At 44.5% G+C, this 14,685-nt stretch overlaps 1 protein-coding gene across 1 annotated transcript; it reads left to right on the top strand.

Annotated features, from left to right (window-relative positions):
• Positions 1–5,122: 5,122 nt before the first annotated feature.
• LOC123137757 (cyclin-P4-1) lies at positions 5,123–7,835 on the top strand. Its single transcript, XM_044557603.1, has 2 exons — positions 5,123–5,609; positions 7,227–7,835. Exons 1-2 carry the CDS (start codon positions 5,245–5,247, stop codon positions 7,486–7,488), a joined length of 627 nt encoding a protein of 208 aa, XP_044413538.1. The 5' UTR covers positions 5,123–5,244; the 3' UTR covers positions 7,489–7,835.
• Positions 7,836–14,685: the final 6,850 nt, after the last annotated feature.

Consider the following 14,685-nt stretch of genomic DNA (forward strand, 5'->3'; position numbering starts at 1 on the left):
GACGAAAGCACTTCTATGACACGCAATTTATCATCATGGAAGTGGACACTTCTGTGATGATAATTTTGGTAATGTCATGGAACACTTCTACGACAGAACAGGTATGACTATCTTGATTCTGTCATAAAATCGTCATGGATGTACATGCATGACAAAAAACGTGACCTACTATGACAAACACATACCATCACGGAAGAGGTTTTTTTGTAGTGTGCGCTATTTCCGTAAGGGGCTAATTTGGATCCAAATGATTAATGCTATGGTTAGATTTTATCTTAATTCTGATTTCATAGTTGTGGATGCTTGCGAGAGGGGTTAATCATAAGTTGGAGGCTTGTTCAAGTAAGAAGAGCACCCAAGCACCGGTCCACCCACATATCAAATTATCAAAGTAGCGAACGTGAATCGAACAAACATGATGGAAGTGATTAGATGAAATTCCCGTGTGTCCTCAAGAACATTTTACTTGTTATCAAATACCGCTCCGGCCTATCCTTTACTACAAAAAGGATTGGGATACCTTGTTGCACTTTTGTTGCCATTACTATTACTTGCTCGTTACAAATTATCGTGCTATCAAACTATCTGTTACCGACAATTTCAGTTCCTGCAGAAAATACCTTGCTGAAAACCGCTTGTCATTTCCTTCGCTTCTCGTTGGGTTTGACACTCTTACTTATCGAAAGGACTATGATTGATCCCCTATACTTGTGGGTCATCAAGATGTCGTGCTCGGAAGCACTACAAGTGAAGCCGAGTGAGGCCAAGCTCGCATCCAACTTGGCGTTCCATGCCCTCGGTACTTGGAGGAGACCAAACATGGCCTTGTGTAGTGCTCACGTATTTCGGCAATGAAGCCACGTGGCTGGGAGATGTAGACCTCCTCCTCGAGGTTGCCTTTGAGGAACGCCGAATTGACGTCTTTGTGGTGGATCTCCTAGCCTTGATGTGCTACCAGAGTAAGGATTAGTCGAACGGACTCGAGCCTTGCCGCAGGTGCGGATACTTCCTCGAGTCCACCCTTGTGTGTTGCACATAACCTTTTGCGACGAGTTGGGCCTTGTGCTTGATAATGGTGCCAAGATGATCATCCTTCTTTACCTTGAACACCCACTTTACGGGGGCGATGACGACCCTTACGATGATGACTACGACCTGAGGGCCGACAAGGAGCGAGCCCTCGACCCTAAAGAATCCGATGTTTTCAAGCAGCCCCTCAAGGCGCCTCAGCTCGTGAACATGCGGCAACGATTGTCCAGCATGGCCAAGAGCATCAAAAATAAATCTCGGCGTCTTAAAGACAACGAGAAGAACATAAATGACTGATGAACCGAACTCCTACTTCCCGAGCAGGCACTCAAGGACAAGCTCCGTCAAACTGGTGTTGATCAGTTATACCGCTGCAGGAACCTGTTGGCCGAGCTCGATGAAGAGGCCGAGGAAAGCATGTTGACTAAGCGCGAGTGGGCAGATAAACCTGACCGCCCTCCTCGAGGCCGACATCGACCGGTGGGTGGGAACAAGCATGTCCCTGAGGCCACATGGCGCAGAGGTAGAGTAAAACCACCACGCCCACCTATGAAGAACAACCCGGAGAAGAAAAGGTCATTAAGGTATGAAGTCCAACCTCAGTCAATCTACAAGTCGGGAGAGCAATCACCTGTTGGATAGACGGGATAGCTGGCTTGGTTGGCAAACAATATCGATGTACGCGATTACACATGAGCGCGATGTGATAGTGTCCAATGTACGCCAAGCAACAACTTAGGTCCGAGGAGCTACGCATCCTCAGTTCTTTACAAACAAGTTTATGCAACACCAATCCCCCGAGGTGTTTAAACCCATGAACAGAGCAATGCGATGGAAGAACAGACCCCGTCGTATGGATTGTGGACTTTCTAATGGCAGTACATATGGCAAGTTGAGATGACCTCTATGCCATTAAGTACCTGCCTCTCAAGTTCAACCACCTTACATGAACCGACCATAGAAGGACGGAATGAACACAAATCCATGCGTCCACCATCCGGACAGAAAGAACACAACTCCACATGGCCACCTATCAGATAGGCTGAAACCGGATAGGAACGGGGGAAGCAACCCCACCTTAGGGAAACAACTGAGCAGAAATGAAAGGAGAGAATCGATCATATCCGCCCGACAAGATGTCGACTCCGCACCGTCTTTGCCTATTGACCCAAACACCAGACGCCCCCACCAACCGCCTAGCAAGATGCCGACTCCACACCGTCTTCCAACGTCCCAGCCCCACGAACAACCAACCAGGTTTGGGCGCGATAGCCAGATGGGGTCCGGGAATGATGGTCGCATTTGCCCGGTGGCCCAAACATCATAGGCCCCCACCCATTCATCAGGCGGCACCCACAGGGATAGCTGGGTGCCCATGCATGATGATCTCCTCTAGCGGGTAGCCCAAACATCAGACGCCCCCCACAGAGCGAACGAAACGACACACAAAGTGCGAGGGCAACGGTCACCAGACGAGTTGGCCCCAAACATGCCCCCAGGCCACGCGTCACAAACCCCAAGACGGCCGGCTCGGAGAGGGATGGTCGAGACCGATCAGATGGTGGGGAAGACGGAACAGAGGTAACGAAACGAGATGCACGAGCTTGAGCGCGGATGTCTTCAAAAGACGAATACTCCATCGTCATCCTTCAAATGAGTAATGCATCGAACTTTTTCTTACATGCAGCGGAGAGAGGAGTACGTAACCAGGCCTTTCCGCCATGAAGCTCAGATGTGAGGTGTGCACGTAAGTTTCATAAAAGAGGTAATTACACCATTGGTGCTTGAACTTGTCACGAATGTGCACTTTAGTGCCTGAACTTGAAAAATACATTGAACTGGTTCCATAACTTGGCATGGACGTGCAAATACGGTTCACATCTTATATGTATACGTCCACAACCCTGACGAGGCACCCAAGTGTCCTGGTTTATGTGGAAAAACCCCTGAAATTGTTTTCTCCTTACATAAAAGACCTCGGTGAGAAACAACAAAACTAAAATTACTAATTGGGTGAGGGATCGAACCTTTTACCTCTACCTCTCATGTGGGAGTGCCTAACCAGCAGACAAGGTGAAATTTGTTGTCATATATATATTCACACACTTTTTATACAGCAGGTTGAATAACATAAACAAATTAATTTATTCAATCAAAAATAGTGCCGGGTCAATTATTTGAACCTGCACCCTAATACTATATAGCGGCCACAAATACCACTCCAACCAAGAACATGTAATTTTACAAAGGATAAATTTCTCTTTATATAACATAATGCGCTCGTGTGGGTAAAATGGACCATTTTCAACATTTCAGTTTTTCCAGTTTTTGTAAAACTATGTAAATTATAATCGTGTGTTATAAATGATATATAATTATATATATAATTAAAGTAAATTAAGAATTCATATGATTTAATAAAATATCTCCACAAATAATTTTAAAAATAAAAATATTAAATATTAAATGAAATTAATTTTACAATTTTTAAAAGTGCTCACATTTTTAATGAAATATTAAAGTAATTTAAGAAAGTTTTGTATATTTAAATAGATTCCCATATAATTCTAAACATTTCCATGTTATAAACAAAATATTTATGTTGTACATAAAAGTGTTCATACTTTAAGAAAAAAAAGTGTTGTTTTTAAAAGTTTATATAATATATAAAAGTTTGTGTGTTTTAAAAAAAGCGAACCTAGTGCGCCCTCGGATTGCAGATCCTCACATGAATAATATTTGAATAAAATAGACATTTTTATAATTCGTAATTATTTAAATTGTATGTATATGTTTTAAAATAACACATGAATTATTTTTAAAATGACATGTCTTTTTGAAATCATGTTTGTTATATAGTCATAAATATTAATTATACTTTAGAAACATGAGAACTTTTTGGTAGAAGTGGTATCCAAGGCTGATATATAATATTTTGTCGGATGTTTGGATCACAGACCCCACACTATTTTTTGCTGGATTATTAAATTCCTTAAATTTATGTTGTTTCGCCTAGTGTACATAATGGTCATGAATCCAGTTTTGACTATACAACTGTGCTGCGGTCGACTAGCTAGCCGCGAGCTAACAGTAGTTTTCCCTACCAGTATAGCTTTCAGTTTTATTTCAGCCGTTTATCTGTGAGGTCCTATTTCTAAGAAAATAGTTTTAAGGGGTTTTCCAAAAAATAGGCCGCACGCCCTGCCATTCAGTAGTTGACAGCAGGCCCCATGCCATGCTGGAATGCCTTGTCAGCATCGTGTGCGTACGCAGAAGAGATTTGAACTGTATTTGCACGCTCATGCCAAGTTATGGAACTAGTTCAATGTATTTTTCAAGTTTAGGCACTAAAGTGAACATCCGTGACAAGTTCAAGTACCAACGGTGTATTTACCTCTTCATAAAAGTACATAGGATGTTGAATACCTGGCCATGTGCAACCAGGTCCGAAAATCCCGGGCCGGACCGGCCCTGATCGTGCCATCGGGCCAGGCTCGGGCCTGAAAATTGAGCACAACGGGCAAATTGTGACGGGCTCGAGCTTGTGAGAAACCATATTTTAGCCGTAGTCGGGTTGGGCCAACCGGGCTGTGCCGGGCTTTTTGGGCCTGAGCCCTATTTGTTAGGCCCGATGATTGGGCCGGGCCGGACTCGGCCCTAGGTTTTCAGCATCGGGCTTTTCTGGCCCGGCCTGAAGCCCGGCCCAGCCCGACAAATGCCCAGGTTAATGTTGATGCATAGTGTGCATACATGACTCGTAAGTATGATCACGTCCCTAGAAATTTGAGCCGTTGACTTTAACCTACTGCTATACTACCCCTCCGCATCAAAAAATATGACGCCTGCTGATACTACTATTTATAGTGTCAAAAAAATGTCTTATATTGTTAGGTAGAGTACTACCTAACTTCTATCCACTAAAAATACGCTTAACCCTAACGGTTTTCCATGGCGCAAATCTCCGATGAAAGTTCTCTGCTTTTTTTTAGGGTAGTTCTCCCCTTCCTTTATACTGTACCTACATGAGCATATCCCATCTCCCAACATTGGAGTACCAGATTAACTAACAGAAAAAATAAATTAACTGCCTTCCTTCTCCATCCCCTCCCCGTCCTACATAACGGACCCCGTGCATTTTCTCCCCACCTGTTCTCCATCGGCCCAAGGAGTTCGACACGTGCACCGCCTCCGTACGCCAGCGGCCAAGACGCGGCCATGGCCGAGGCCGGGGAGCTGGTGGTGAGCGGCGCCCAGCAGGACGACATGCTGCGGGTGGTCGCCGCCCTGGCCGGCATCCTGGAGCGCGTCGCGGAGCGCAACGACGCGGTGGGCACGCCCGCGGAGGCGGCGCCGGCGTCGGCGTTCCGGGCGACGACCAAGCCGGGCATCTCGGTGCGCGCGTACGTGGCGCGCATCGCGCGGTTCGCCGGGTGCAGCCCCGCGTGCTACGTCGTCGCCTACATCTACCTCGACCGGCTGCTGCAGCGCGCCCGCCGCTTCGCCCTCGCCGTGGACTCCTACAGCGTGCACCGTCTCCTCATCACGACCGTGCTCGCCGCCGTCAAGTTCATGGATGACGTGTGAGTTCCCCTTAATGCTAAATTAATCGGACAGCTCAACCAGTTAATTTGTACTGTACCTCTGTACATGATCATCTTCGTCTTGGTGGCCTGATTCGAATTATGCCAATTACCTCGCTTTGCACTCAACTCAATAGTCACCATATTGTTGGCAGTCATCATGCTCTACTTGGTTAACAATCTCGCACCAATATTTAGACCTCTCGATGGTAATACTGCCGAGGGATGCATTTCTTGGACCACCTGAATTTTGGTTCTCTATTCTTTGGATTTAGCTTGGTGGTCAATATTGAATTCATGCTCCAGCCAACTCATCCAAAAGTCCGAACTGATGAAGCGAGGTGGGCAATATACTTCAACAGTTAAAACACCTGAGATTCTTGTGCCAAGAGTAGCGAGCTGTGACAAAGTGCTTTGCTCCTCTTCTACTCTGACAAAGGAATAGGTTGAGACTTGGGAGTGCCTTGGAAGTAACTCCAGCATCATTCCACTTCCATTTTCAGAATTGTGCAGCCATTTGCTTTGGACATAGCATTATCAGCTCCTAGCTAGTAACTGTCGGAGCAGTGCTATGTGGACGACACAGTTTGGACGACTCATGCACGACAATTAAATCCAGCCCAAGAATCTCATGCACAGAGGAGCAGGAGCAGTGCTATACGGACGATAAATATGGACGACCAACGGACGACAATCAAATCCAGCCAGAGGATCTCATCCACGACAGTGTAAGGCCCGCTGGATTATTGATCGTGCATAGATCGGCCGCACTACGTCGTCTATGGAGCAATTCCGGAGGAGCAGGCGGCCGCTGGATTCTTGGTCGTGCAACTATCGTCCACACTTTTGTCGTGTGTGCAGCAGTTTCGTAACTGTCGGTGCAGACTGCAGACATAGATAGCTAAGGTTTTTCTTCCGGTCAGCTCAGTTCAGACAGTATAGAAGCACACCTAAATTCACAAAATATCAGCAGTAGTAATCATTGGCACATGTGCAGTCCTGTGCTAATAATGCACCGGAGAGGGCAATCAGTGGGTAGGTGCCTACCTTTAACTACGGTGTCAAGCTAGGATTTGCACTAGGCACTGTGTACACAGAGTGATTTGTCCTTGCGAATTAAAGCAGGCAGTATACGGCAAAGTTGTGCCTGTGGAGTGAGCGGAGCAGAAAAGACATAGTATGTGGTAGCTGCTCCTTCCACCAAACCACACGCATCAAGCGTGGACCCGAGGACATGGACTAGAACCCGGCCCTGCCCACTCGCCTTTTTGTTAGGAACTTAATCCAGTGCCAGTTGTGGCGGATTGCGACTTGTAACTTGCCATATCTGCTGATGCTTGCTGCTCAGTTTTCCCCGGTTGTCTTTGCTGAGATAGATGTACTTAATTGGACCAACTTGGCATCCTTAAAAGAAACGTTTTGGACTTTCGTGCCTAGTTGGTAATTCTGGTTGTGCTTTGTTGGGCTGCTTAATTGATCCTTTGGCTGCAAAACTCAAACACCATCCTCCCTGTAAAAAAATCAGCTAAATGAGTTGAACATATTGTATGAAAAATATAATGGAAGTACAGTGGACGGTGTTCCCCTCTTGAAAGGTCTGTGTTTCTCTGTGTGCAGATGCTACAACAACGCCTACTTCGCCAAGGTCGGGGGCATCAGCCTGGTCGAGATGAACTACCTGGAGGTTGACTTCCTGTTCGGCGTCGGGTTCGACCTCAACGTCACCCCGGAGACGTTCGGCCACTACTGCGCCGTGCTCCAGTCCGAGATGCTCTGCGCGGAGGCTCCTTCTGCGCCGCCGAGGCTGCAGCACTGCTGTCTCTCCGAATCCGAGGACGATGCCGCCAGCTGCGGCAGCCAGCAGCAGCTCGCGGCATGAAGCCGCCTGCCGGTCAGCACCGCTCGCGGCATAATGCGTGCATTTCTGATAGTCTGTGTGTTTAAGTTTGTAGTGCTAGCTAGCTAGCTAGGTGGTCGTCGCCTTCCTCCATGCCCTGCTGCATGATGCTTGCAACAATGCTTTGTCGTCGTGCACTCGTCCTTAGTTTTCGTTTGTTGTGGTGGTGTAGCCGTGTAGGTAAGTGAAACACTAGCGTGTTGGGCTTTGTCGGATTTTTCTCTTGTAAAACAGATTGTACAGTCTTGAACCTGTTGGTAACTTTAGCATTCCATATGGATGTATATATTGTCACATTGGGTTATAGTGACACTGATGCCAAAAGTGAATCGCTGCAGTGAGTCTTTTTTTCTCTTGGTAATAGGCATTTTCATTCAATAGATATATCGAGACAATACAGTTGCAGTGTGTGAGTGGCTGGCCTCTGCATAATATGATGCATATAATCAACACATCCAACACAATCAAACATAAAAGTCGAGCCTAAGATGGGATAGGTACTATGCAGAGATTACGACGTCATTCATAGTGGGAGAAACCATATTTAACCGTATGCTCCAACCAGATAGACCACCACCATAAAAATATCTCTATCCTCTGGTCGCTGCGGGACAAGCCAAGTACGAAGTTACAAACATGAATAACTTGTATTTTTTCTGAAAAGGAGGATGCCCCCGGCCTCTGCATCTGGGCGATGCATGTAGCCATTTTATTAATTATTCAGAAAGACCTTACAAAGTAATATATCAGTAAGTGTCTAAAGCCAACATCTTGACAACTTCTGTCGCTACTACTATCCAGTTGATGAAGGGGTGCCAATAGTTCAAAGCCGAATACCAAACAGACCTCGCATCAAATCCTAACATCTAAAGTCGGAGGCCCCAACAAAGCCGCTTGCCGGGTCTGGGCACACGCCGGTCCGGCACACTCTCAGAGTCCGCCGCCGCCTTCTTCCACCGATCCATCTTCAGAGCAGGTACCGACGCATCGATCATGCCAGTCCTGCCGTCGGTGCCACCATGACGCCAGACAACGCCACCTCCCTACGCACATCCATCAAGACGCATCCGATGCCGAGACTCTGTTGCACCATGCCGTCGGGACCCACCGTCATCGATGCAGTAGATGCCACGTCGCACCACCTCCTTATCCAGATCGCCTCCAATGCCAATCGAACGGTGTCCACCAGCCATATAGCTCCCAAGGTGACGCCTTCAAGAAGGGAATATATTCTTTTAAATCACATCATTCATGGCAATCCATAGAGCCCGGCTACCATCCTATAAGTATATGTGCAGAAAATTATTTGTCAATACCCCACGATCAATGCACTCGGGAAAGTTTGAAGCTACTTGAACTATATCTCACAACTGCACAAGCAAACTTAGCGTTGTGTTGACCATATTTTCATAAAGGAAATATATTAATATCGCGAAGATACCAATTACACCAAATGAACACGACACATTCCGTTGTCTCCCGATGAACACGACGATGCAGTTTGTCCGTTCCAACCCAGCCGGTTGGCTGCCGATGAACAGGACGCCGTCGCTGCTCTCCGCCGCCCTCTCCATGTACACAAGCCTTGGCCGTACGTATGCGCGAGTAGGCGTTCGAGACCCCGCCCGTATGTACGTACGTTGCCGTATTTACTTTCTTGTACCCTAGTTGTACGTATGTGTACACGATATTGACGGGACTGCATGACATGCTATGTCCGCGCCTCTACTACGACACGTGCCCTTCATTACTCGGCTACGGTTCATCGCTGCAGCCTGCTGATACGTCTCCAACATATCTATAATTTTTTATTGTTCAATTCTATTATATTACCCGTTTTGGATGTTTAATTATGGGCTTTACTTTACACTTTTATATCATTTTTGGGACTAACCTACTAACTGGAGGCCCAACCCGAATTGCTATTTTTTTTGCCTATTTCAGTGTTTTGAAGAAAAGGAATATCAAACGGAATGAAATCTTCGGGAGCGATCTTTTTGGAGCAAACGCAATCCAGGAGACTTGGAGTGGACGTCAAGAAGCAGCCGAGGTGGCCACGAGGGTGCAAGGCGTGCCCTAGGGGGGTGGGCGCGCCCCCCACCCTCATGGGCCCCTCGAGGCTCTCCTGACCGACCTCCTTTGCCTATATATCTCTCCATACCCTGAAAACATCCAGGAGCACCACGAAACCCTATTTCCACCGCCGCAACCTTCTGTATCTACGAGATCCCATCTTGGAGCCTTTGTCGGCCCTCCACCGGAGGGGGAATCGACCATGGAGGGCTTCTACATCAACACCATAGCCTCTCCGATGAGTTGTGAGTAGTTTACCACAGACCTTCAGGTCCATAGTTATTAGCTAGATGGCTTCTTCTCTCTCTTTGAATCTCAATACAAAGTTCTCCTCGACCCTCTTGGAGATCTATTCAATGTAATTCTTTTTGCGGTGTGTTTGTCGAGATCCGATGAATTATGGGTTTATGATCACGTTTATCTATGAGAAATATTTGAATCTCCTCTGAATTCTTTTATGTATGATTGGTTATCTTTGCAAGTCTCTTCGAATTATCTGTTTGGTTTGGCCTACTAGATTGATCTTTCTTGCAACGGGAGAAGTGCTTAGCTTTGGGTTCAATCTTGCGGTGTCCTTTCCCAGTAACAGCAGGGGCAGCAAGGCACGTATTGTATTGTTGCCATCGAGGATAAAAATATGGGGTTTATATCATATTGCTTGAGTTTATCCCTCTACATCATGTCATTTTGCCTAATGCGTTACTCTGTTCTTATGAACTTAATACTCTAGATGCATGCTGGATAGCGGTTGATGTGTGGAGTAATAGTAATAGATGCAGGTAGGAGTCGGTCTACTTGTTGCAGACGTGATGCCTATATATATACATGATCATGCCTAGATATTCTCATAACTATGCACTTTTCTATCAATTGCTCGACAGTAATTTGTTCACCACCGTAATACTTATGCTATCTTGAAAGAAGCCACTAGTGAAACCTATGCCCCCTAGGTCTATCTTTTATCATATAAGTTTCCAATCTACTTTATTTCGCAATCTTTACTTTCCAATCTATATCATAAAAATATTATCTTATTATCTCTATCAGATCTCACTTTCGTAAGTGGCCGTGAAGGGATTGACAACCCCTTTATCGCGTTGGTTGCGAGGTTCTTGTTTGTTTCTGTAGGTACGAGGGACTTGCGTGGAGCATCCTACTGGATTGATACCTTGGTTCTCAAAAACTGAGGGAAATACTTACGCTACTTTGCTGTATCACCCTTTCCTCTTCAAGGGAAAACCAACGCAGTGCTCAAGAGGTAGCAAGAAGGATTTCTGGCGCCGTTGCCGGGGAGGTCTTCGCTCAAGTCAAGACATACCAAGTACCCATCACAAACTCATCTCCCTCGCATTACATTATTTGCCATTTGCCTCTCGTTTTCCTCTCCCCCACTTCACCCTTGCCGTTTTATTTGCCCTCTCTTTTCCGTTCGCCTCCTCTCTTTCGCTTGCCTTTTTGTGTGCTTGTTTGTTGGATTGTTTGTCACGATGGCTCAAGATAATACTAAATTGTGTGACTTTTCCAATACCAATAATAATGATTTCCTTAGCACTCCGATTGCTCCTCTTAATGATGTTGAATCTTGTGAAATCAATGCTGCTTTGTTGAATCTTGTTATGAAAGATCAATTCTTTGGCCTTCCTACAGAAGATGCCGCTACTCATCTAAACAACTTTGTTGATTTGTGTGATATGCAAAATAAGAAAGACACAGATAATGATATTGTTAAATTGAAGTTATTTCCGTTTTCACTTAGAGATCGCGCTAAAACTTTGTTTTCGTCTTTGCCTAAAAATAGTATTGATTCTTGGAATAAGTGCAAAGATGCTTTTATCTCTAAGTATTTTCCTCCCTCTAAGATCATCTCCCTTAGGAACGATATTATGAATTTTAAGCAACTTGATCATGAGCATGTTGCACAATCTTGGGAGAGGATGAAATTAATGATACGTAATTACCCTACGCATGGTTTGAATTTATGGATGATCATACAATTTTTTTATGCCGGATTGAATTTTGCTTCTAGAAATCTTTTAGATTTGGCCGCGGGAGGCACTTTTATGGAAATCACTTTAGGAGAAGCTACTAAACTCCTAGATAATATTATGGTTAATTATTCTCAATGGCACACCGAAAGATCTACTAGTAAAAAAGTTCATGCGATAGAAGAGATTAATGTTTTGAGTGGAAAGATGGATGAACTTATGAAATTGTTTGCTACTAAGAGTGCTCCTATTGATCCCAATGATATGCCTTTGTCTACTTTGATTGAGAATAATAATGAATCTATGGATGTGAATTTTGTTGGTAGGAATAATTTTGGTAACAACGCGTATAGAGGAAACTTTAATACTAGGCCGTTCTCTAGTAATTCCTCTCATAATTATGGTAATTCCTGCAACAACTCTTATGGAAATTTTAATAAGATGCCCTCTGATTTTGAGAATAGTGTTAAAGAATTTATGATCTCTCAAAAGAATTTCAATGCTTTGCTTGAAGAAAAATTGCTTAAAGTTGATGAATTGGCTAGGAACGTTGATAAAATTTCTCTTGATGTTGATTCTTTAAAACTTAGATCTAATCCACCTAAGCATGATATCAATGAGTCTCTCAAAGCCATGAGAATTTCCATTGATGAGTGCAAAGAAAGAACCGCTAGGATGCATGCTAAGAAAGATTGTTTTGTAAAAGCGTGTTCTTCTAGTTTCCATGATAATAATGATGAAGATCTAAAAGTAATTGATGTGTCCCCTATTAAATATTTATTTTGCAATATGAATCTTGATAATGATGGGACTGGAGATGAGTCAACTTTAGTTAAAAGGCGTCCCAATGATTCAGAGTTTTTAGATCTTGATGCTAAATTTGGTAAAAGTGGGATTGGAGAGGTCAAAACTTTACATAGCACTGAACCCACTATTTTGGATTACAAGGAATTTAATTATGATAATTGTTCTTTAGTAGATTGTATTTCCTTGTTGCAATCTGTGTTGAATTCTCCTCATGCTTATAGTCAAAATAAAGCTTTTACCAAACATATTGTTGATGCCTTGATGCAATCTTATGAGGAAAAACTTGAATTGGAAGTTTCTGTCCCTAGAAAACTTTATGATGAGTGGGAACCTACTATAAAAATTAAAATTAAAGATCATGAATGCTATGCTTTGTGTGATTTGGGTGCTAGTGTTTCCACGATTCCAAAAACTTTATGTGATGTGCTAGGTTTTCGTGATTTTGATTATTGCTCTTTAAACTTGCACCTTGCGTATTCCACTATTAAGAAACCTATGGGAAGGATTAATGATGTTATTATTGTTGCAAATAGGAATTATGTGCCCGTAGATTTTATCGTTCTTGATATAGATTGCATATTCTTGGTAGATCTTTCCTTAGAACGATTGGTGCAATTATTGATATGAAGGAAGGAAATATTAGATTTAACTTTGATGGGTCTAGGCAATTGGAAGGCTCTGGGGATAGAGTTATTTTGACTTCCCCATGAGGTGACAAATTTTGCTATGTTTCAAGGTTAATGTTTCCTCGCACTAATAATGCAGCTGAGTATGAGGCCCTGCTCCATGGCCTTCAGATGGCCAAAGAGATGAATTTAAGCCAGTTCAGGTGCTTTAGCAACTCAGATTTGGTGGCTCGGCAAGTTCCAGGCACTTGTGATTCTAAATACTCGCTCATGGTAGCTTATCGTCGGGTGGTTGATAGCATTGCTGGTCACTTCAGAGGTTATCAGGTGGAGCATGTTGATCGCAAAAAGAATGAGGCGGCTGATGCTTTAAGCCGGCTGGGGTCTCAGCGTAAGCCGGTGCCCCCCAATGTCTTGATATATTGACAAATCCTTTAGTTAAGTTCCTGACAGAGGAGGACGTTGCTATTCCTGACCCGGAGGCAAAATTGGTGGCGTCTCTCCATGCTATTGCTGATTGGATAGTTCGATACTTGGCTTATATGACCTGGGGCGAGTTTCCTGAGGACCAAATTTTGGCCATGCAGATAACCCGGCGGTCTAAGTCTATGACCATTGTCAATGGCGAGTTACACCCATGCACTATCACAGGCGTGTTCTAGTGTTGAGTTCCTCCTGAAGAGGACCATGAGATTCTAAGGGAAATCCATCAAGGTGGTTGTGGTCATCATGCCGGCTCTAAATCTCTGATGGCTAACACTTTCCGCCATGGGTTTTATTTATTGATGGCTCATGCAGATGCAGAAGACCTTGTTAGCAAGTGTGACGGCTATCAGAAATTTTCTAGACGGGCTGACGTGCCGGCTCAAGAATTGAGGATGATTCCAATTACTTGGCCGTTCGTAGTCTGGGGGCTTGATATGGTTGGATCTTTCAAGAGGTCTGAGGATAAAAAGACTCACCTCTTGGTGGCGTTTGACAAATTTACCAAGTGGGATGAGGCAGAGCCGGTCAGTAAGTGTGATGCGGGAATGACAGTCCAATTCATAAAGAAAATAATCTCATTTTTGGTTACCCTCATAGTATCATAACTGACAATGGCACTAATCTATCTAAGGGTGCTATGAGAGAGTTTTGTCAACGAGAGCATATTCATCTTGACATCTCGTTAGTGGCTCATCCACAGTCTAATGGTCAAGCTGAGAGGGCCAATCAGGAAATCTTGAAAGGTATAAAGCCCTGGCTTATGGTTCCATTGCAACGAACTTTGGGTTGTTGGGTTGAAGAGTTACCCTCAGTAATTTGGAGCATCAATACTACTCCTAGCAGGCCAACAGGCTATACACCCTTCTTCATGGTCTACGAGGTAGAGGTGGTTCTTCCAAGTGATATCGTTCATGACTCGCCCCATGCGGTGGCTTATATTGAAGCTGCTAATGAAATAGCACTTCAGGATGCGCTTGATGTGTTGGATGAAGAGCGTGACCTTGCAGCGGCTCATTCAGAGATATATCAGCAAGATCTGTGTCGTTACCATAGCTGCAGAGTCAAGACCAGAACCTTTCAAGAAGGCGACTTGGTGCTCCCATTAATCCAAGATCAAACAGATATGCATAAGTTATCCCCACCTTGGGAAGGACCTGTGGTCAGCAGGAACCTCAACAACAGGTCATACTACCTCATTGATA

The sequence above is a fragment of the Triticum aestivum genome, chromosome 6B, assembly GCF_018294505.1.
Source record: "Triticum aestivum cultivar Chinese Spring chromosome 6B, IWGSC CS RefSeq v2.1, whole genome shotgun sequence".
In the NCBI taxonomy this organism is placed as follows: domain Eukaryota; kingdom Viridiplantae; phylum Streptophyta; class Magnoliopsida; order Poales; family Poaceae; genus Triticum; species Triticum aestivum.

What these genes read in the sequence shown, in the direction of transcription:
- LOC123137757 (XM_044557603.1), top strand. Translation starts at nt 5,245, where the DNA reads ATGGCCGAGGCCGGGGAGCTGGTGGTGAGCGGCGCCCAGCAGGACGAC. An exon ending in GTCAAGTTCATGGATGACGT is followed by an intron (nt 5,610 to 7,226) that starts GTGAGTTCCCCT and finishes CTCTGTGTGCAG; the next exon opens with ATGCTACAACAACGCCTACT.